Consider the following 21,658-nt stretch of genomic DNA (forward strand, 5'->3'; position numbering starts at 1 on the left):
GTTCAGACACCTGTCTACCGATGAAATCATCAGTTGCGCTACCCAGACGATGCTGGGAAAGAAAGGCTGTATTCTCCTGATTCCCTGAGAACACCAGTATGTACTGTATATTCCCAGCCAGGGGCGTCACACCAAATTCTGGGCCCTGGGTACAAGGATTCACTGTGGGCCCCCCATGAATGTTTAACTATTGAAAAATAGCAGATATACAAGCTCACAGCGCGGCACCGAGTGCCGCGCTGCAAGCTTGTAGATCTGCTATTTTTGAAAAATTGTGAAAATGTGTGCAAGAAACCCATGTTTCCATGTCAGTGATGCTCAAACTCTTTCATGTGAAGGACCCCCAAAATGATATGAATTTGGCCACGGACCCCCATCTCAAAATATTTAGTTCCAGGGACTACTCCAGAAGCTAAATTTGAGTTACAAATGTTCGCTTAAAAAAATACATATTCAAAGATTTGCACACATTTTCACGACTTTTTCAAAAATAGCAGATCTACAAGCTCGCAGCGCGGCACTCGGTGCCGCGCTGTGAGCTTGTATATCGCTATTTTTCAATAGCTAAAGTTACTAGGGCCCCTCCACCTTGGGCCCTAGTAACTCAGTCCCACTTTCCTACCCCTTGTGACGCCCCTGTTCCCAGCAAATGGAAACTCTAGTCTTTCTCTTCCTGGGAAGTTAGCATGCCGAAAATAGAAGCCACTGTGGTTACATAACACAACAGGGATGATGTCATTGGTAGGCAGGTTTCTGACCTGTCCACAGCCCACCTCCGAGACACAGAGTGGGGAGACAGAAATGGTACCGTCTTTAGCATTAGCGAGGACCAATGATATTAAGACATGGTTGACAATGGGTGAAATGGTAGCCATTGTAAGATGCTGTTGCATGCTGTCAAGCAACAGAGAAGACACTAGGGATGGGTATCGTTCACCTTTGAATCGATACGATACCTTTTTCAATACCTGGGAATCGATACGATACCCTTTTCGATACCATTTTCGATACTTTTTATTTAAGTTTAACTTCAACACGGAAAGAGTGGTAACTCGCTGGCTGCTGCGGTAGAGCAGAGGTGATGATGATAATCACACAGTGTGGCGGAGTGGAGAGTATAGATGTTGGATAATCATCGTAATAATAAACATTATAGGCTATTGACGGCTATTTTCCACAGTAAGGAGTGTAGCCTACTAAAGCAGTCATTAAACTCTCAGTAGCCCAACTCTTACAGATGCGACCGGCCAGGGGTGTGTTCAAGAGTATCGAAATGAGGTATTGTTCGTTTTTACGTGAACCGATACCCGATAGTATCGACGTCATGTGATCGATACCATTAAAAGTATCGCAGACGATACCCATCCCTAGAAGACACACGAAAAAAACGCTTTGTGAAAGCCAGGAAAAGAGCAATATGTGGGAAAACTCCAAACAATTCCTCAAGTACACCGAAGGAGACAGTCTTACAGAGTCTGCTCCCTCTCAGCTCATCATGTTCAGGAACTTGCTCTCCTCGGCCAGGGCGGTGAGCATGGAGCTCATGTCGCCGATGGCCATGTTCCCGATGCCCGCCGGCACCGAGGCCAGCGTGACAGAGTTCCTGGGCGTGGTGAGACGGGAGGAGGTCTGGGAGAGGCTGTGGAGGAGGCCGGGGCTCAGCGTGCCCGACATCAAGCTGGAGTGGTCCCCGTCGTCCAGCATGGAGTCAAAGTCGATCTGGGCGTGCTCCGCGGATCCCCCCGCCGAGGTGCTGCTGGTGACCTGGTTGACGCCCGGGGACGCCATGTTGGCCATGGTGGCGCCGCCGCCGCCGTTGTTGTCGTTGGTGCCCCCGCACGGCGACATGGGGGCGTCGAAGCCGCCGGTGCCGGGTTCAAACATGTGAATCTGCCCCGTGTAAAACAAGGCAGAGCCTGGGTTCTGGACCGCTGTCACGTGGGGCCTCTTGGGACTGGCCTCGGAAGTGTTGTTGGCGTGCCCGAGGTTCAGGGTGGACGACGGCGGGAAGCGGCTCTGTTGCATGGCGCTGGACGCTGAGAGCTGTCGGCCCAGAGACTTGGGCTCCACGGGAGGCCTGGGCTGCAGCAAGCCTCTGGCTCCGTCGTGCTGCTGCTGCTGGGGGGGGAGGCCGTAACTCTGCTGCGCCTCCGCGTGGCTCATATGGGGATAGCCGTCGGCCTGAGTCCTGGTCCTGTAGATTGGCATTTGCGGGTTGCCCTGACCCGCCATGCCGTTATACGCGGCTCTCGCGCCGACGCTCCCAGGCACAGAGTTGGGCATCGCCTCCTGCTGGGGACCGAGCTGCTCGGCGAAACCGTTGCCTTGCCTGTGCTGCAGCAGAGACATGTTGGTCATCCTCTGGTTGCTGCGCTGCATGTATCCCTGCAGGGCCAGGTTGTGGTTCATAGACATCACCTGCTGGTTGCCGCCCAGGCCCTGGCCCGGCCCCTGGAAGGTGCCGAAGTTGTGTCTCTGCGGCGCGACGGCCAGGTTCCCCCTGGGAGGCGGCTTGGCTTTGGCCTCCATGGTGCCGGAGCTCACCTCGTTCCACTGGACCGGCATGCTGTTCTTGTTCACGTTGTCGGACGGTTGCTGCTGATGCTGCTGACATGCCTGGAGGTCCGGTCCAGCCTGGGCCACGTTGGCATCCACCAGGGCCATCCTCCTCTGCCCATAGAACTGCTGCTGCTGCTGGGACGCCATGCCTCCCTGGAAGCCCTGAGCCTGGGCCTGGGCCTGGTAGTTGGCCAGGCCTGTGTTCTGGGTCCTGAGGTACTGGACCACGTCATCGGGAAGCACCAAGTCCTCCTCTCCGCCCTGGTCCACCCCGTCCACAGCCATGTTCTCCATGGCCACGTTCTCCGAGATGCTGGGCGGCCTGGGGGCGAAGGGGTGTCTCTGCAGGCTCCCGTCCGAGCGGGTGTAGCCTTGCATGGCGGCCAGCCCCCTGTAGCGGTCCGCGGCAGACGGAGGGAGGCCGGGGTTCATGCTGTTCATGCTGCTGTAGCGCTGCACCCTGGGCATGGACAGGGGGTCGCCCGCCGGCCGCCGCACGGGGTCGCTGGCGCGGCGCGGCAGGCCGGCCGGCACCTCGTGGGGCAGCATGCTGCGGCCTCCGTAGCCGAGGTCGCTGCAGCGCCGCGGCACGCCGCCGGGAGGCGGGTGGAGGAAGGAGTGGGTGGAGGACTGCATGTCCTGGGACTCGCCGTAGAGCGCCATGCGGGTCCGGAGGCTCATTCGCTCCATGTTCGGGAGCGGGGTGGGCGGCGCGCCCCCGGTGGCGGCCGCGTACGTGGCCTTGAGGCGGTAGTGTTGCGCCGGCGTCAGGCTGAGCAGGCTGGGGAGACCTCCGCCGCCGCCGCCTCCGCCCGTGCCGCCGCCGCAGTGGCTGGCCTCGCTGGAACGCCGGGAGAGGTCGGTGGAGATGGGGTCGTACGAGTCGGCGGAGCTGATGTTGTTGTGGCGGCTCCCGCCGAACTGCGACGTGTCGCTGGAGCGCCGGCTGGAGTAGCAGTGGGAGATGCCCGACGAGCGCCTGCTGAGGGTGTAGGCGGAGCTCATGGTGCTGGTGGTGCTGTCGCGACGCTCGTTAAGCTGGTTGAGCAGCGTCACCTCGCAGGAGGACAGGTCGGCCAGCCGCTGGTCCAGGTACGGAGCGTTCAGCATGTTGTTGTTTTCCAGCAGGGATCCTGACGGAGAAACATAATAATGGTATGGTCACATACAGCAGGGGTTTTCAAAGTGGGTGACGGGGCACCCTGGGGTGCCGCGACGGCAGTCCAGGGGTGCCACGAGATAATTTGATAATATTTGGAATTTATTTGGACACTTGAAAACATATTTAGTATCATTTTAAACTTGAAGTACAAAGTTATTTTCAGTCAGTTCTAACCAAAATGGCTATTATCTCAACGTTTTCCTCGCAACATACTCACTAAAATATCGTCACTGTCGGGCAGAAACCTTGTATCTTCAAGTTTCAAATGTGTACGTCTTTTGGTAAAGCAAAGCCCTGCTTCATCATACAAGACTGTCACACAAAACTAGTGAAAACTACAAGCACACAATGTTGTGTGCTTGTAGATCTGCTGTTTTCACTAGTTTAGTTAATTTTATAGATGATAAATACAAAACAAACGGTTTTGGAAATACAAGGTTTCCACCCGACCATGACGATATGCTATAAATATAAGGTGCTGGGAGTGAATGTAGGGGTGCCTCGGATTAAAAAAAATATTCATGGGGTGCCCTGAGACAAAAAGGTTTGGGAACCCCTGAGATACAGTACGGTGCATGTGTGCATCTCCAGTGTGTGCTTGCTTTGTAGAAAATGTTTCTACATTCTTTTGTGTTTACTGTGACTGTAACAATAACAAACGGATCACCTCTATGAATTAAAACTAAACTTATATTAATAATCATCCCGCATCAGCTTTTCACCGACCGACAACCAACACCAACCCAACTAACCATCACCCAGCTAACAACAAACTATAGCCAACCACTACCCAACTTATAACCACCCAGCTTACTGCCGTCACCACCAGTGTTCATTTGGACGGTAGATTCTGATTTAGTCTTAGTCTTTTGAATAACACACAATTTAGTTTTAGTCCTATTTTAGTCATCTGAAATAGTTTAGTCTTAGTCTAATCTTTGTTGACTAAAAAATCAAAATATTGTTGTCTTAGTCTTAGACAATGAGAAAGAAGTAGTCGCCAGCACTCAAGGAATCTCCTTTTTACAGGATTTTATTTACCTCAATGGAACAAACTAAACAAACTTACGTAAGTTTGTTTATGTGATTGCAGCTTTGTCAGCTGTTATTAATTACACTGATTGTAACGCAACGTATTTATATACGTCACTTCCAGTTTGTATTCATACAATGCTGAAGAAGACCAAAGGGTCGAAGCGTGTCCGTTGACTCTGTCCATTGACTCTGTCCATTGACTCTGTCCATTGAGGTAAATAAAATCATGTAAAAAGGAGATCCCTTGACTACTTCTATCTCATATGCTATTTTGAGCCTTCATCTAACTTGGAGTGTTGCGGGCTGTCTGCTTTATTGCAGATACCTTTCTCTATTAGTCTTAGTCAACAAAATGAACGCTGTGGCTAACAACCAAAAAAACAACCACTACCCAACTAACAACCGCCCAGCTCACTGCCACCCAAAAGAATGGGTCCTTACCGACAGCAGGTATGGGAGGCAGCTTGGTGTGGTCGCGGTGTCCCTGTGGGTGCAGCGGAGCGTCACTGGCCCAGGGACAGACGTCCCTCACCGTCCTCAGCCTCTCCTTCTTGATGTGCTCCAGTTTGATGGTCACGCCGCCTCCGTGGCCCCCGGCCTTCCTCAGCTGGAGACCCACGCCGGGGCCCGCCTGGGGGCCCCTGCCCCCGCCTCCGCCACCCCCGGGCATGGTGGAGTCCACCACGGGGCCCTCGTCCAGCGCGCTCAGGTCCCCGAAGCTGCCCCCGCTGTGCACGGCCATCTCTACTCCGCTGTCATTGTTGTTGGCGCTGCCGAGAGGCGATGGCTCACTGCTGCATGACGAGACACCGCCCGGACTGGACTGATATGTCTGCACGCACCGGAGGAGAGGGGACAAGGAGGAGAAAAGGAGGGGGGAAGGAGAGAGGAGACGAGAGGAGGGGAGGATGAGAGAGAAGGAGAAGAGGAGAAGAAGACACAAAGGGGAGAGGAGACCACGGGAGAAGATGGAGGAGAAAAGGGACATGAGAGGAGGTTTATATCAGCATAGAAATGTCATTATAATTGATGCTTGCGGATGGTTCAATTGAACTTCAGTCTTCTACTGCAGTGCTTCTCAAACTTTAAAATATCAAGGTCTCCCCTTAACTCTGACAGTGTACAAATGGAACCAAATGAACCCGTAAGGGTTCCATTTGTACACTGTCAGAGTTACAGACTTCTATGGGTCAATTTAGACCCCCCCTAAAGGAATCCACAGAGTCCCTGGAATCCACTTTGAGAAACACTCTTCTACTGGATAGAATCTTCCATCACATCGTCCTCATTGTTGTCTGCATGTGATCAAACTAAGACACGTTTAATAAAAGGAATAAGCCCACCAACAGGCGGAGGTTTGAACTGATTTTAGAACTAGGGGCCTTGCAAGGCCTTTGCATGGCCATTGCTTGATTAAATGCCACACCAAATATGCCAACAGGACAATCATAGACATATCCCAATTAAAAACGTAGAACTACTAGAATAATTACTACAAGAAAGTACTCCCCGACGGCCTGCATAACGATGTTCGTATGCAAACTCTTAACGGTACATGATGTCTGCCTTGTATTGGAGTCATTTAAACAATGAATGCGTGGGTTGTAAAACCTTGCACATCCTTCCCTACGGCTATACAACAAACTATCATCACGTCTCATTCTGAGTAAAGACAAAATTCCGATTGTTTTGAGGATGTTTTGTAACTACTGTAACTAGTCCCACAATATCATGCATCATAGATGCATGTAGGCTACAAAGGGAGTGGATAATGGATGAGCAGTGATGCTCCCAGCGCAGCACTGATAGTAATTCAAACTGGCCCAAAATGAATTAGAAAGAGTCTTGATCTGCAGGCGATGCCGCACTGTTTGTTCAGTGTGTGAATATTAATGGGACAATGACTTTTATCATCGCTCCCACAGAGGTTGTTACCAGATCTCTGCTCAACAGGGGAATGCCACTCACTGTCTGTGTGTGTGTGTGTGTGTGTGTGTGTGTGTGTGTGTGTGTGTGTGTGTGTGTGTGCGTGTGCGTGTGCGTGTGTCTGTGTGGTTGTGTGGTCCCATATTTCATGTGCAAGGGAGAGAGGGTGTTAAAGGTGCTATTGACAACATTCGGCCACTACTGTAGATGCTTTAACTACTAGCCCACATCACTACACCTCTGTTGCATAAGGCTCCTTATTTCCCTGCGTTTGAGCATTGTCGTTTGCAGCATTGTAACACATCGGCTGCCTTTTAGTAAAATGGTTATTTCACATTTTCTTTTCTCGGATGTGGAGCGCGACACTTTTACTCCACGGCTTTTTAAAAGCTCTGGATAGACTATATTTAGTTTTGTTATGCAACTACCTTACGATGTTATCGATATCACCTTCAACCTCTTTTCTTCTGTGAAACGGATGGTGTGCGGATGGAATGATGTTGATTTTAACCCATTTAGGCCTAGAATTATTGAATGCTTTAACCAGTGAAAAATAGCAGATATACAAGCTCACAGCGCGGCACCGAGTGCCGCGCTTCGAGCTTGTAGATCTGCTATTTTTGAAAAAGTCGTGAAAATGTGTGCAAATCTTTGAATATATGTATTTTCAAAGCGAACATTTGTAACTCAAATTTTGCTTCTGGGTGGTCCCTGGAACTAGATATTTTGAGATGGGCGTCCGTGGCCAAATGCATATCAGTTTGGGGGTCCTTCACATGAAAAGGTTTGAGAACCACTGACATAGTAGCTAGTGTCTCAAGAACAGACTAACTGAGCTCCAGTTAAGTGAAAAACACCTTTTCTTTGACGATGGCTGGCCAGATTGCTGACACAGAAACATGTTTGTTTTTTTCAAAAAACCTTGGAAGGATTCAAAAGACACTTATAGAATCACAATTTTTCAAAAATAGCAGATCTACAAGCTCGCAGTGCGGCACTCGGTGCCGCGCTGTGAGCTTGTATATCTGCTATTTTTCAATAGTTAAAGCATACAATAATGATACACAATAATGTGTACCTGTGAAAAAATGGGTTAAATGTTCAAACACTGTGTCCCATGCAGAGAGAGAGACAGCGTTATAGAGCTCACCTCAGGGAAGACTGTCCGTTAGGAAAGGTTGGAAGGGGAGAGAAAAGTGTTAGGAAGAGAGACAGGCGGCATCAGCGGTTAAAAACCTTGTTAGTAACACCAGAAACTGTGAGTGGTAAAAATGTTTTTTCTCCTGTTCACCAAAGGTGTTTATGTTTTATAGTGTATCATTATATTATTTAGTGGTGTCGTGATTAGTAAGATTATGTTGTCTTATATATAAATAGATTCTGTTTAAAAGAGCTCAGGATGTGTTGTCGACGACGCATAATTAATAATTAGCTGATCATCCTTAGTATTCCCAAATATAGGATATCGTCGCTGTTGGGCATAAACCAGGTGACTCATTTGTTCAGCGTTGAATTTTTTTATTGTCATAAATCAACGCTATTGAACACCCTTTACGTCTGTGTGTGTTGGTTAAAAATAATCCAACCGATGAAACGTATTGAAAAGCCCTTCTGACAAAACCTCCTAATAGTCAGGGGATGTCTTAATAAGTCCTGGAATAAATTCCTTAACAAAAGAAATCTTCACTAATGTGTTTGTAAAGGTGTCTAGTAACACATCTCACAAAGACTGAAATTCAGTTTCCCTAGGAGAATCCTTGACAGCTGCTGAAAGTTGGGGTCCCATTAACGTAACTATACAGGAAAAAAAACACCAAATGAAATATGCTTTAAGTATGTGAGGGGTCAAACTAGGGGTTTTTCATGATTCTGAATCCATTGTAAGCATTTGTTTTGCACAAAAAACATTCCTTGGGGTAAAGGCGGCTCCCACAAAACTGTGCAAAGTGATGACTCATCACTAAACCATCGTTCTGTGGGGCAGTTTTCTGCCCAAGGAATGATTTTTGTGCAAAAACAAAAAGCTTGCAATGGATTCAGAATCATGAAAAAAACCCTAGTTTGACCCCTCACATCCTACTTAAAGCATATTTATTTTGGTGTGTTTTATCCTGTAATTTAATGGGACCCCAACTTTCAGCAGCTGTAACGTTGTGATGCATTGTGAGCTTGGAGAATCCATTGTCAGCTGTTCTTATCAATGACGGACAAACAAAAAAATAAAATGAGGGCTAAAGTGGTGATAATATAATGACACATGCAAGTATCTGATGAATGACGATATATAAAGTCACAATACCAACTTTGATGAGCCAGTATTACTTAGCTTTAAAAATATATGGTTTTCTTCATTTCCTGAAAAATCAACGTTTTGGAGTTAGCTGGTGTGTGCCCAACAGTGAAGATGTACACTTTATGTACGTGTACGTGTACGTGTGTGTGTGTGTGTGTGTGTGTGTGTGTGTGTGTGTGTGTGTGTGTGTGTGTGTGTGTGTGTGTGTGTGTGTGCGTGTGCGTGTGTTTGTGTGTGTATGTGCGTGTGTGCGCGCACGCGCTGCGATGGTTGTGTCTGTGTGGGTGCACGATGGGAACCTTCATTTGCTTTGATACATTTTCATATCGTTTCTTACCATCGAATTATTTTCCGTTTTGATGGATTTGACCTGCAGACAGTCCTCCACTCCTCTGGGGGTGCCGTTGGCCTCCGTCCGGCCCTCAGAGGAACCCCTGCCGCTCTGCTTGGCGTTGGCCTCGTTCTCTCCGCTGCCTCGGGGCGGGCCTGGCCGCGGGGGCACGTCGCTGCGCTGCTTCTTGGTGACGTGCGCCTCGGGGCCGTGCACGGTCTTCACGTGCTTCCTGAGAGAGCTGGGGTCCGTGTAGCGCTTGGTGCAGCCCGCGATCTTACACACGTACGGTTTCTGACAACACATACATTCATAGTATTCATATTCATTCATATTTCAATCGTATTAATACACATATTATCGTGTCCTATTGTGTGGAATGGATGTCATGCAGTGTGATGTTGTCATAGAGTTATATCAAAACTAGAGGAGATGCCCCGCCCTCAGCTATTCATTTCAATGAATGTTGCTCAGTGGCGTTTGAAGCACCCGGAAGTCTGCTGGAAGTACCCCAAATAAGGAGTTGGCCTCAATATCGAGGCCAACTCTTGGCCAATAGCTAGTCTTTCAAATCATGAAAAACAGTGCAAAAGTGTTGCTATTCCAGATTTGACCAACAGGCTATAGTACTTTTACTTTCTACATGGTTCTACATGGGGTTATTGTTACTTTTACTTAGAAAAACGACTTTGAGTACTTCAATATATACTGTATTACTGTATGTATAGGGGGTTGCTTACAATACATTACTATTCTTGGATAGAGAAATCATCCAACATCATCCCCCCCCCAAAAAAAAGGATGAGTTTGATGAAAGCATCATTTGCCTCTGGTGTGTGTTTGTCACTAAATTACAGGTATTTAGACCTAAATACTGTTATTTTAGCGTTGTTTGTGGGATATTCTGCCTTTTGTCTTCTTGATCAGAGCTACGCAACAGACCTAACATCGTCCCGTACAGTAAACATGGTAATGACTGGGTTCACCTCCACGCTACAGATGGGCTGTGTGAACAACTGGCTAAAATGAGATTAAATCTAATGCCTTGAAATCTGCCTCCAGTTAATGACCATAATGATGACTGTATCTGTGCAGCTCTTTCTAAAACACAAGTGAACCAAAGTTCTGGAACCGTCGGATAAAAGGTGAGAGCTGAGGTGGTGAAGACTTTGTAACGTAGAAAGTGTGTGCGTGCGTGTGTGCGTGCGTGTGAGGTACTTTTACTTCTACTCCACTACATCTCAGAGGCTAAATATTGTACCTCTATTCCACTGTAATTATTTGACAACTTTTGTTAGTAGTTACTTTGTAGCTTTGGATTATTGATACAAATACATTAAGCACTTCAGCCCCTATGTACATTTCGGCCATTTTGACACCGATACTTTTACCCAAGTCAATTTTGAATTCCAGACTTTTTCTTGTATTCCTAAAGTACATTGATACATTGATATTGATACAGCGTATAAAATGTGAGTACGTTCACCACCACTGCGTGCGTGCGTGCGTGGGTGTACCTCGTTGGAGTGTGTTCTGTTCTGGTGCTTGGCGCGGTCCGAGGCGTTGGAGAAGGCCTTGTTGCAGCCTTCGTGCTCACACACGTACGGCTTCTCTCCCGTGTGAGACCTCAGGTGAGTCTTCAGGTTCTCCAGACGAGAGTACGCCTTGATACATCCCTCAAACTGACAGACAGACAGACAGACAGACAGACAGACAGACAGACAGTGAATACAATATCATTGTCTCCCAGACAGGCAGGGGTGTCACAACCAAGGGGGGGGGTGAAAGTGGGACTGAGTTACTAGGGCCCAAGGTGGATGGGGCCTTAATTATTTTATATACTTTAGCTAATGAAAAATAGCAGATATACAAGCTCACAGCGCGGCACCGAGTGCCGCGCTGCAAGCTTGTAGATCTGCTATTTTTGAAAAAGCCCTGAAAATCTGTGCAAATCTTTGAATACCTGTATATGTATTTTTTTAAGCGAACATTTGTAACTAAAATTTTGCTTCTGGGGGGTCCCTGGAACTAAATATTTTGAGATGGGGGTCCGTGGCCAAATACATATCATTTTGGGGGTCTCCTTGCACATGAAAAAGTTTTAGCACCACCGAAATAGAAACATAGGTTTTTCAAAAAAAAACTAGAAGGATTTGAAATATTCAAGTTTTCAAGATTTTTCAAAAATAGCAGATCTGCAAGAGCTTGTATATCTGCTATTTTTCAATAGCTAAAGCATAAAAATAATTGAAGTGAAGCCTTGTACCCAGGGCCCAGAATGTGGTGCAACTACCCCTGCAGGACAGGGTTCAACACTCGTGGTAAAACCCTCAACAAAGCCTCGTGTCTCACTCTTGGTGTTCCATACAGAGTTACAGACCATAATAATAATCTGTTATTCCTTCAGAACTCCCGGCGAGTCGAACTGGTATTGAAGGTGAAAAAAAAAAAAAAAACGGCATCAGATCAGATTAGACATGAAAGCGGGCGGACATAAAGACCCTTCTCTCTCTTCATAAAAAAAACCAAACACAAGAGGCGAAATGGTTTGGGTGGTGGGCCGTGGGGGGTGTCGAGGGGGAGGGGGGGGGGGGGGGGGGGGGGGGTTAGCGGTGAGAGGGTTGAGAAGACAACGAGAAAGAGATAGAGAGAGAAAGGGAGCGAGCCGGGGGAGAACACTGGAGGCAAGAAAAAGAGAGGGAGAGACACGCGTTGGAAGGCGTTCAGATGATGCACAGGGGACTCGCGCGCTGAAACAAGTACAGTATGGTCTTAATAAGGACCCCATGGCCCCCACGCTCTTGTCTGTAGATTTTAATTACCCCCCCCCCCTCCCCCCACGCCGTCAATCAACCTTTATGAACCCCAGCAACCCCTCAGAAGTGGAACCCTGGTGAAAACATCTTTGAAGCCGAAGAGAGAGAGAGAGAGCAGCCTCTCAACTTGATCTCGGATATGAAGAAGAAGAAGAAGAAGAGGAAGAAGAACCATGTGGTTCATCAAATGTTAAAAATGTTATCGCGTGTTAAAAGCCCGCAAATCCGGAACTTGTTTTAATGATTCAAACTATATTTGTAACCAAATCTGCATGGTAGAGCCAACCCATTAATGATTCAAACTATATTTGTAACCAAATCTGCATGGTAGAGCCAACCCATTAAAAACCGAGAAAGCATCTGTGTCGTATTAGATCTGTATAACCGATATTCGAGCTCACAGCAAGGGATGGGACGATAAGCGATATTATCGTTTAATTGTGATAAACACTCGCGATAGTCATATTGTGGAGATTTAATTTATCGTGATATCGTCCTCTGTCATGCACTGGTTTCAATTCACCTTTTATTTGCCGAGCTGCATATCCGGCACCACTTAAACCCTCTATAATTGGTAAAAGGTACTTTAAACGATACATACAAAACGAACGGTTTTGGACATACAAGGTTTCCACCCGACAACGACGATAGGTGGCAGTAACTGCCTGGCCACAAGAAGCCTCAGCTCCATTCTGGATCCAGAGAGATCCACATGATTCCATTCTTCATCGGTTATTTGTCTCCGTTTTAACTTATATTGTAGCTTATTTTTAAATGACTAGTTGAAGTTGAAAAGTCTGACTATTTCACGGTTACTGGCTGTATTGATTATTTCCCTTCAAAATACCAAGACCGTCTGGGTAAAAAACTGACTGATATCTGGTCAGTCAGATATCAGTCAGTCGGTAGGTAGGTAGGTAGGTAGGTAGGTAGGTAGGTAGGCAGGCAGGTAGGCAGGTAGGTAGGTAGGTAGGTAGGTAGGTAGGTAGGTAGGTAGGTAGGTAGGTCCAGGGGTGTCGCACCAAGTTCTGGGCCCTGGATACAAGGTTTCACTTGCGGGCCCCCCATGAATGTTCTTCATAGGGGGAGGGGGTTTAACCCATTTAGACTGGGAACGCTTTATTACCCATTATTTTGTGCTTTAACTATTGAAAAATAGCTTGTAGATCTGCTATTTTTTTGAAAGATCGTGGAAAATGTGTGCAAGCCATGAATATTTCAAATCCTTCTAAGGTTTTTTGAATGTCAGTGGTGCTCAAACCTTTTCATGTGAAGGACCCCCAAAATGATATGTACTTGGCCACGGACCCCCATCTCAAAATATTTAGTTCCAGGGACCCCCCAGAAGCAAAATTTGAGTTACAAATGTTCGCTTAAAAATACATATATTCGAAGATTTGCACACATTTTCACGACTTTTCAAAAATAGCAGATCTACAAGCTCGCAGCTTGTATGTCTGCTATTTTTTTTTATTTTTTATTTTTTTATCCCACAATTTTGTAACCCATTTTTTCACCCAGTGCTAATTGCCTATGTAATCCTGGGCTCTGCTCTCCCTCTTCCGCGCCTGGGGAGACAACGGACTGACCTCATGCCTCCTTCTATGCATGAGGAGTCCAAGTTGCTTCTTTTCACCTGACAGTGGAGATTTCCCTGGTTTGGACGTAGCGCGTGGAAGGAACACGTTATTCCAACCAGTTCCTTTCCCCTCCATCAGGCGCCCCGGCTGGCCAGGGGGAGGCATTATTGAGACCAGGTTTACGTGCATGTTTTTGTGAGGGTATCAACCCTAGGAGACACGGGGAGAACATGCAAACTCCGCACAGAAAGGCCCTATCGCCAACCCCACCTAGGGTGTGGGCGCTGATGACGCGGAGGAGGAACACGCCGCCAGCGCCCACAGCGTCCCCCGGCGGGAATCGAACCCAGGACCTTCTAGCTGTGAGGCGAAGCGCTAACCACTGCGCCACCATGCCCCCGTCTGCTATTTTTTAATAGCTAAAGTATAACATAATTAAGGTCCCTCCACCTTGGGCCCTAGTAGTGACTCAGTCCCACTTTCCACCCCCCAATTGTCAGTCAGCAGTGTTGTTTTTGACAGCAAATTTTGATTTAGTTTTAGTCATAGTCTTTTGAATAAAATGTCTTTTAGTTTTAGTCATAATTTAGTCACCTGAAAAGTATTAGTTATAGTCGGCTATTAGTATTAGTCGACTAGATATCATAAGATTTTAGGCGACTAAATCTGCAGTTGATGTAGTCAACTAAAATGTATTTTGGCAGGCCTTGATGACATTGTAATGGCTGATTTTACACTTGGTTGCGTGCTGAAAATAGCAGATCTACAAGCTCACGACGCGTCGCAGCGCACCTGAGAGCAACCAAACATAAAATTACTCTCTTCTCCACTAGTCCCTCCCTAACGTTTTAGTCTAGTTTTTATTTTGTTGACGAAATTGTCTTAGTTTTAGTCATCACAGCTTACTTTTTATTTTGTTTTTATTTTGTTTTCGTCAGTGAAGAAAAACGCAGTCGACAAACATTTTTCGTCATAGTTTTAGTCGACAAAATCAACCCTGTCAGTCAGTGGGGTCAGTCCTCACCGTGCATTTGTGTGGTTTCTCTCCGGTATGTCTTCTCATGTGAACCACCAACATGTACTGGGCCTTGAATGGCTTCTGCTCGCGGGAACAGTCGTCCCAGCGGCACACAAACTCCTTCTTCTCCCCGTGGATGTGATCGTTGTTGATGTGCTGAGGAGGAGACAACAGGAAGTGACATCATTATAACAAACACAGGAAGTGGAGCGAGTAATGTTGGGGGGGGGGGGGGGGGGGGGGGGGGGGGGGGATTGTGGGGGGGGTCCGATCTGGGGGTCGGGTAAGGAGCAGAAAGGAGGTGATTATTGTTTTAGACCGAACTGTGACCGGATGACAGGATATTAAGGATGCAATATTCCCTTCTTCTGCCATTGGACATAGGCATGCGTGCGTGCCTGCGTGCGTGCGTGCGTGCGTGCGTGCGTGCGTGCGTGCGTACATGTGTGCGTGCGTGCGTGCGTGTGTGCGTACGTGTGTGCGTGCGTTCGTGCGCGCCTGCCTGCACGCGTGCGTGTGGATAACAGCAGTGAGTCAGCAAAGAGCTTGCCATTTTCCCACAAGATGTTTCCTACTCCAAACGCGCTCACGCTCACACACACAGAGAGAGAGAGAGAGAGTGACAGTGCCATCCATCATTGTTTGACATTAACTATTCATTCGTCACCTGGAGACAAAGGGCTATAATGTCTCGAGCCTGTCTGTTTTTTCAGGCTGTGAGAGTGTGTGACTGCGTGTGTTTCAGTTAAAAGATATTTTAACTTTAAAGGGATATTCCACTTTCAAAAAAACTTTTGGTCATTTTATCGTCTAATCAGGCTTTTATGAACACCCTGAACAGTTTTTTATTTGCTTCATTCAATATTTAGATATTTGATGTAAATGTTATCAGGCCCTCCAGGCTCAGGGCCCCTCCCCACACATGCTCATTGTAACTTCAAACTCCATTTTAACCATGATAGATTCATTAAAAACACCCATTATTTTTTCAGGTGACTCATACTACCCTCCCAATACGTGAGCAGGCCGTGTTTTTTCAATAACTTTTTTCTTTTATTTTTTATAATTCTTTGGGAAAATGGAAAAAAATTAAATACAATAATATTTTATAAAAAATAAATGAAAAAAGTTATTGAAAAAATGTCCACCACAGGTCAGCATGGTGATGACCCACCGCTGTACGACTTCCCTCTCCTTTTATATTTCCTAAAACCCAACTCACCCCCGAGTCGCGTCCACAGAGGTTTGTACGATGACTTTACTGTCACCTTTTTCCATGTCCTCGTTTTGCTGACGGCGGGTCAGTCATGATGAATTCACCCTTTGTCAAGTCCCGCCCGTTGTCCTGCCCCTCTTCGCACCCATTGGTTGCTGTGTCTTGGTGGGACCTTTCTCTCCATCCACTACCATTGAAATTCAGTTGCTTCTTATTGTTATTATGTGTGTTCAATTCTCATTTCAAACCTTGTTTCAGTAAAAAGGAGCCTCTCAGGTGCAGTATAGTGACTGGGCATGTTTTTAAATGTTTTTATTTCTCCAAAAACTATGTTTTAGCAAATTGAACCTAAAAAAAGGCGGAACCAGGGCGGGACAAGACAGAAAGATCCTGCTGGTTGGTCAGTCATGGGCCAATCAGAAGGCTGGCAAAGGGTGAATTGACGGAGGTGTGCACTATAAAAAACACATCAACAACAGGAACCTCTAGAAACATTGTTGACTTTGAGACGTGTGTGTGTTTTTGGCCCCGGCCAGGTGTTAGGAGGTCAGCTGTTGTCTTTAAATTGTCTGGGCATGTAGGATTACCCACAATACCTCTGTGGTGGATTACCCACGGATACCTCTGTGTTTTCTCTGAGCCCATAATTACACCCTACCTCAGGCCAAACAGGCTTTAGTGGTAAACACTCTGTCAAGTCACGTTACGCACGCACGCACGCACGCACACACACACACACACACACACACACACACACACGCTAGGGCATTCACCAAATATTCGAATATTCGAATATCAAAGTCACTATTCGACGTTGTTCACCGAAGTCGAATATTCGCTTATTTTAATTTCTTTATTGTTTTCTCTTTAAAAAATCTATAGTTTATAAAGCTTGGCTAGATAGGAAGTCATAAGAATGGGTTACCCCTGGTGGATGAATTTGTTAATGCTCTATACCAGGGGTTCTCAAACTATTTTTTGGCCGTGACCCCCAAAATAAACATATTATAACTGGGGACCCCCACCCTGACAAGCACTTGGAATTGTAGGTATTACATTCAATGTGACTCGGTTCCGCAGATAAATATTGTGAAAATAGCAGATCTACATAGACAGAGGTGATTAGGCTGAGAAATGTCCCTTTTTACTGAGGACAGTCGAGAGGATGGCCCTTAGCCTCACTTCCAGCCTTTTCTCGTCTCCGAGGAGAGAAGCCTGGCTACGACCAAAGATTGTTAATTTCGGAAGATACGCCATCCCAATTGTAGCCACTAGGTGAAATGGTACACGAATCCTACAAATCTGGGCGCCGGTTATAATCTCCCGAACGCCCTTTGTAATTGGTGCTAGGTCCCGCTAGAGTGTGTTGCTGGGACAGAGAAAGGTTGTTAATAAAGTAGATTTTCAAATCTTGGGAATATTGTTTGGCTTGTGACGACGGGTCCAATACTTAGTTAAAGAGGTGGTGCCATAGTTTTGTACTTTTTCTGTTTTTCATGTGTCTAGGAGGTTGAAAGTACTTCATTAGACCCCCTGGTGTGTTTTTTATGAGAAATGATGTATTCTCTTGGTATTTGTTTGTTTTCTCTTGGAGGCTGCCACCTTGTGGTCAAAAGTGTCAGTTAAAAAACACAGATACTAAATATGTCACAGTATCAACTCCTCCCCTAATTACCATTCACCCAACACTGTGGGGTGTGGCTAACTTCAGCTGGGTCACCACCTGAACTGGGGGTGTGGCCACATAAAAACCCAATTTTAACTCTTTCTGTATACTTTTTGGGGAAAAATCTTCCTCCTAGTATAATCATAATACCTAATAATCATGTTTAGAGGGGGGAAAAATCATGGCACCACCTCTTTAAGTGACCATGGAGCTAAAGAAGCCGTGTTCACGTTCACGTTGGAATGAATAGACACAAGCCTGCTTCTGGTCTCCTAAAAAGGTGGCCACCTGCTTCACGCAGATACGGGAAGTAAACCGGAGATGGCGTGTCCTCTGCTATTTCCATCTTGGTTACTTACAACCCATTGCAGAGCGTGTCTATAGGGGCGAGACTTCCGTCATATGCACTTCCCCCGGAAACCAACCAATCACAGAATGGGTTTCATGCACGGCCCTTATACAGCCGTCAGCCAATAGGAAGACAGCAGCAGAGAGAAACCTCAGGAAGGAAGGACATAGCAGGGAAAGGGCCGAGCAAGCAGTCGTCAAAACTCCAGAGCAGTTGGCATGACGATGGATTTATGAGCAGCCCGTCGGGGGTGGGGGGGGGGGGGGGGTGTCGGAGAGAGCCAGGGGTTAGGGAATAGGGATCAGGGGTCGAGGGGTCGGCAGGGGCAGGGGTTGAGAGGGACACAGCTGCAGGGTTTTGGGGGGGGTTGAGCCGACGGGCTCATTAACGTGACCAACAGGAAGAGATCAGCTAACAGCGCTGATCTCTGGTCAGACTCAGTCAGCACCCCTTTAATGAGAAGCAGGACACTTTCTACTGTCGAGACATTAAAGGGAAAGGTGAGGACTGTTTGTTTAGGAAATGGCTTTCACGATCTGGTCGGCTGCTGGTGCCATTATACGCCATTACCGTTATACTGTCTGAGAGTCTGTCTCTCACTCTCTCTCGCTCTCTCTCTTTTTAGTATGTCCGTGAACATTTTTCTCATGGACTTACTAAATTAGCGGACTATATAGTATTACCAGAAACATATAAAGAGTTATCCCTGAGTGACCATAATGGATTTGGTTCCCTTTGACCACTCTCAGAGCTCTCCTTTGCAAATAAAATGATGAACCATAGTACGAGTGGGCTCCTAAATTGGCCCTAGAGTAAAATAGTAAACAAGTGTCATACATATTCTGAATAAAACATGGAGACTTGATATTCATTAATTAGGTATTATGATAAAAAAAAATATGCACATTATAATGCTATGTAAAATAGAAAATCAAAAAAATAAATGCCACAGACAAGGCCAAGCCTTTACCATGGACACGTTTGTCTGTGTACAGACATATTGATGTCTCTCTCTCGCACTCTCTCTCTCTGTCAGTCAGTCCAGGGACGTGCAGAGAATGTTAGAGAGACAGGGGCTGAAATTTCTAAAAGGGCCTTTTGGTGAGAATATCGAAAATAGCGGACCTCCAAGCTCACAACGCGTCGCAGCGCGACGCGTTGTGAGCTTGGAGGTCGGCTATTTTCTATGCTTGATTTCTACACAGAGAGGGCAATTCTTTCAGCGTAAGACGCTGCATTCAAGTTCAGGAGAGTTTGCATGACCAGGCACTTCTCTTGAATGCTGCCTTCAGGTATATGGCATGAAAAGAGGGGCATTTGCATTTCTTTCACCATAGTGAAAACAGCATTCATGGTCTGGAGAGGGCACTTTTTTACAGACGGATAAAAGGGCAGGGGCTCAAGTGGTTCAGTGAGGCGTAATACTCACATGGACCAGTTGCTCTTGTGTGTCGTGTTCCTTGGAACATCCTTCCCAGTGGCAGTTGGTTTCATAGACCGCCTCCACTTCCTGCTTACATTCATCTCTGTCCAGCTCTTCGCTCAGGTCCAGGACCCCTCCCCCGTGATCCTGAAATCACACAACATTATACACCAGTAAGACTCCCTAATCGGGAGATAAGCGACCACAAATAGGGCAAAAATGTGTTTTTCCTAAATCTTCCTGATCCATGTTGATGACATGAGTGTAGACATGCTGTGTAGTGATATTCGTGATTTTAGGGCAAAAACTGTAGGAGCAGTGTCCAAAAATGTGTTTTAAAAATCGGCCTGAAGGTGGCGCTAGAATAGGGCCATGAGAAATGAGGGGTGGGGTCTCCGTGTTGCCTTGGCGGACGAATAGGTACCGGCCCCGGCTCTCCCGGACGCTCCTAGCCCGAGTTACGGCATTTTATGTGCGCTGCAGTGGCAGGGGGTCCTCCACTGGGGGCGCCACCACTTTTGCATCCGTTCTGGAGCACCAGGAGTCGGTGGTCCCCGGGAATTCCCCGTGAGCAGCCCCGTTGGGGTGGTCATTTGGTCATTTTTGCACATTTGGTCATTTTTTACATCTGGGGGTCCCCCAGTTTGGCAGGCAAGGAGTGTGTGTGTAAAATCTGGCATGGATCGGGTCAACGGGTGCGGAGATATAAGCAGGGAAAAAGTGTGACGTGTGACGTGTGAGCACATTTGGTCATTTTTAACATCTGGGGGTCCCCCAGGGCCCTGGGGGTCCCTGGGGCTCCGGGGGTCCTTGGAGGTTGTAGTTTGGCAGTCAAGGAGTGTGTGTGCAAAATTTGGCATGGATGGGGGCAACGGTTGTGGAGATATGAGCAGGGCAAAAGTGTGACGGACTCACTCACTCACTCACTCACTGACAGACAGACAGCCTGTGGAGGTTTTGGTAGTAAATGCGACCTACGGTCGCAATTAGACCGGGGGTCTTCAACGTTTTCAGGCCAAGGACCCCTTAGTCGAGAGAGAGATGAAGCAGGGACCCCCACTACCTTTTCATAGATTCCATGTAGTTTAATCGTTTGACAGCACATTCATCGGTGTATTTTGGATTCATGTCAAGTTGTGTTTTAAGATATTTAACCACTTGAACCGTCAATACTTAATAAACTTGACCTTTCACTCTGTACTTAGTCTGCTCTTTTTCCCCTCTACACCAAACCTCTTTGCTGAACATAGCCGATCTACAAGCTCACAATAAGCTTGTAGCTCACAATGCCTGGCAGCGCGAGACGTTGTGAGCTTGTAGATCTGCTATTTTTGGCTAAACTTCTCCGAATACGGACACTAGGGTTCAAGTGCATGCATATAAAAAAGTTTCTATCACACAAAGATTTGGAGGACCCCCTGTAGTAACTCTGAGGACCCCCTAGGGGTTGAGTGGCATTCACAACAGTTTTACTCACTGGTTAATCACTATTATATGATATTTACATTGCTGGCTTGCTCATTTTAAATAAATCACAGAATGCAGAATATTCAAATATATTTGACCATAATTTGAGCATAATAACTAAGTATTAGTAGTGTTTATATTGCAACTGAGTATTAGATTTATGTCCAGTTGATTAGTGCTATTATGTAGAGTACGATGATGTCATGAGATTGGTGGACAGGAGAACTCAACATGCAAAATGAGATTGCGCCTGGGAACTGTTATAATGAATAACGAGTTTCAGGTGGGACATGATTCAGTGAGACGTGGAAGTTGTTCACACACACACACTCACACACACACGCGCACGCGCACAAGCACACGCACACACACACACACACACACACACACACACACACACACACACACACTACTATCTGAGGCGAGTTCTGTGCTTTAATCTTATCAGCCTTTCAACTCTTGATGGATGTTGATAGATCACAGCTGGTGACAGCACATGGTTTCTCATTGAACAACACAGCATTATTATTCACTATTGATCATCAATTAAGGGAATTAGGAAGGGTATTAAGTGGGCCGACCTTTCTGTAGCGCAAGACAACGATAAAACAAATAGCTAAATGAATCCATGCAATTGTATTCCGCTTCCTTCCTCGTCGGAAGTTCTTTTATATACCTAACCCTAATCACAGTGAGGGAACATATAGGGTCTAGGGAACATAGCCATGATCCTAGGATGGGTTGCTAGCTTCCCCGGACCCTTAGCTTTACCTTAGCTTTTGCTGAACTGACGCCACTGCCTGCTCTAAATGAGCAT

The 21,658-nt window shown here is 46.7% G+C and overlaps 1 protein-coding gene across 1 annotated transcript in view; it reads right to left on the bottom strand.

Annotated features, from left to right (window-relative positions):
* Window positions 1–1,485: 1,485 nt before the first annotated feature.
* gli2a (GLI family zinc finger 2a) overlaps window positions 1,486–21,658 on the bottom strand; it is a gene marked incomplete at both ends in the record, with an annotated part of 141,292 nt that continues 121,119 nt past the window's right edge. The window contains 6 exons of the mRNA XM_080752989.1: window positions 1,486–3,692; window positions 5,198–5,588; window positions 9,313–9,600; window positions 10,824–10,988; window positions 14,727–14,876; window positions 19,381–19,521. Of these exons, the coding sequence (XP_080609115.1) occupies window positions 1,486–3,692; window positions 5,198–5,588; window positions 9,313–9,600; window positions 10,824–10,988; window positions 14,727–14,876; window positions 19,381–19,521 (3,342 nt within the window). The remainder of the gene's footprint in view (window positions 3,693–5,197; window positions 5,589–9,312; window positions 9,601–10,823; window positions 10,989–14,726; window positions 14,877–19,380; window positions 19,522–21,658) is intronic.

This window comes from Nannobrachium achirus (assembly GCF_963921795.1).
Source record: "Nannobrachium achirus genome assembly, chromosome: 22".
Taxonomy (NCBI): Eukaryota; Metazoa; Chordata; class Actinopteri; order Myctophiformes; family Myctophidae; genus Nannobrachium; species Nannobrachium achirus.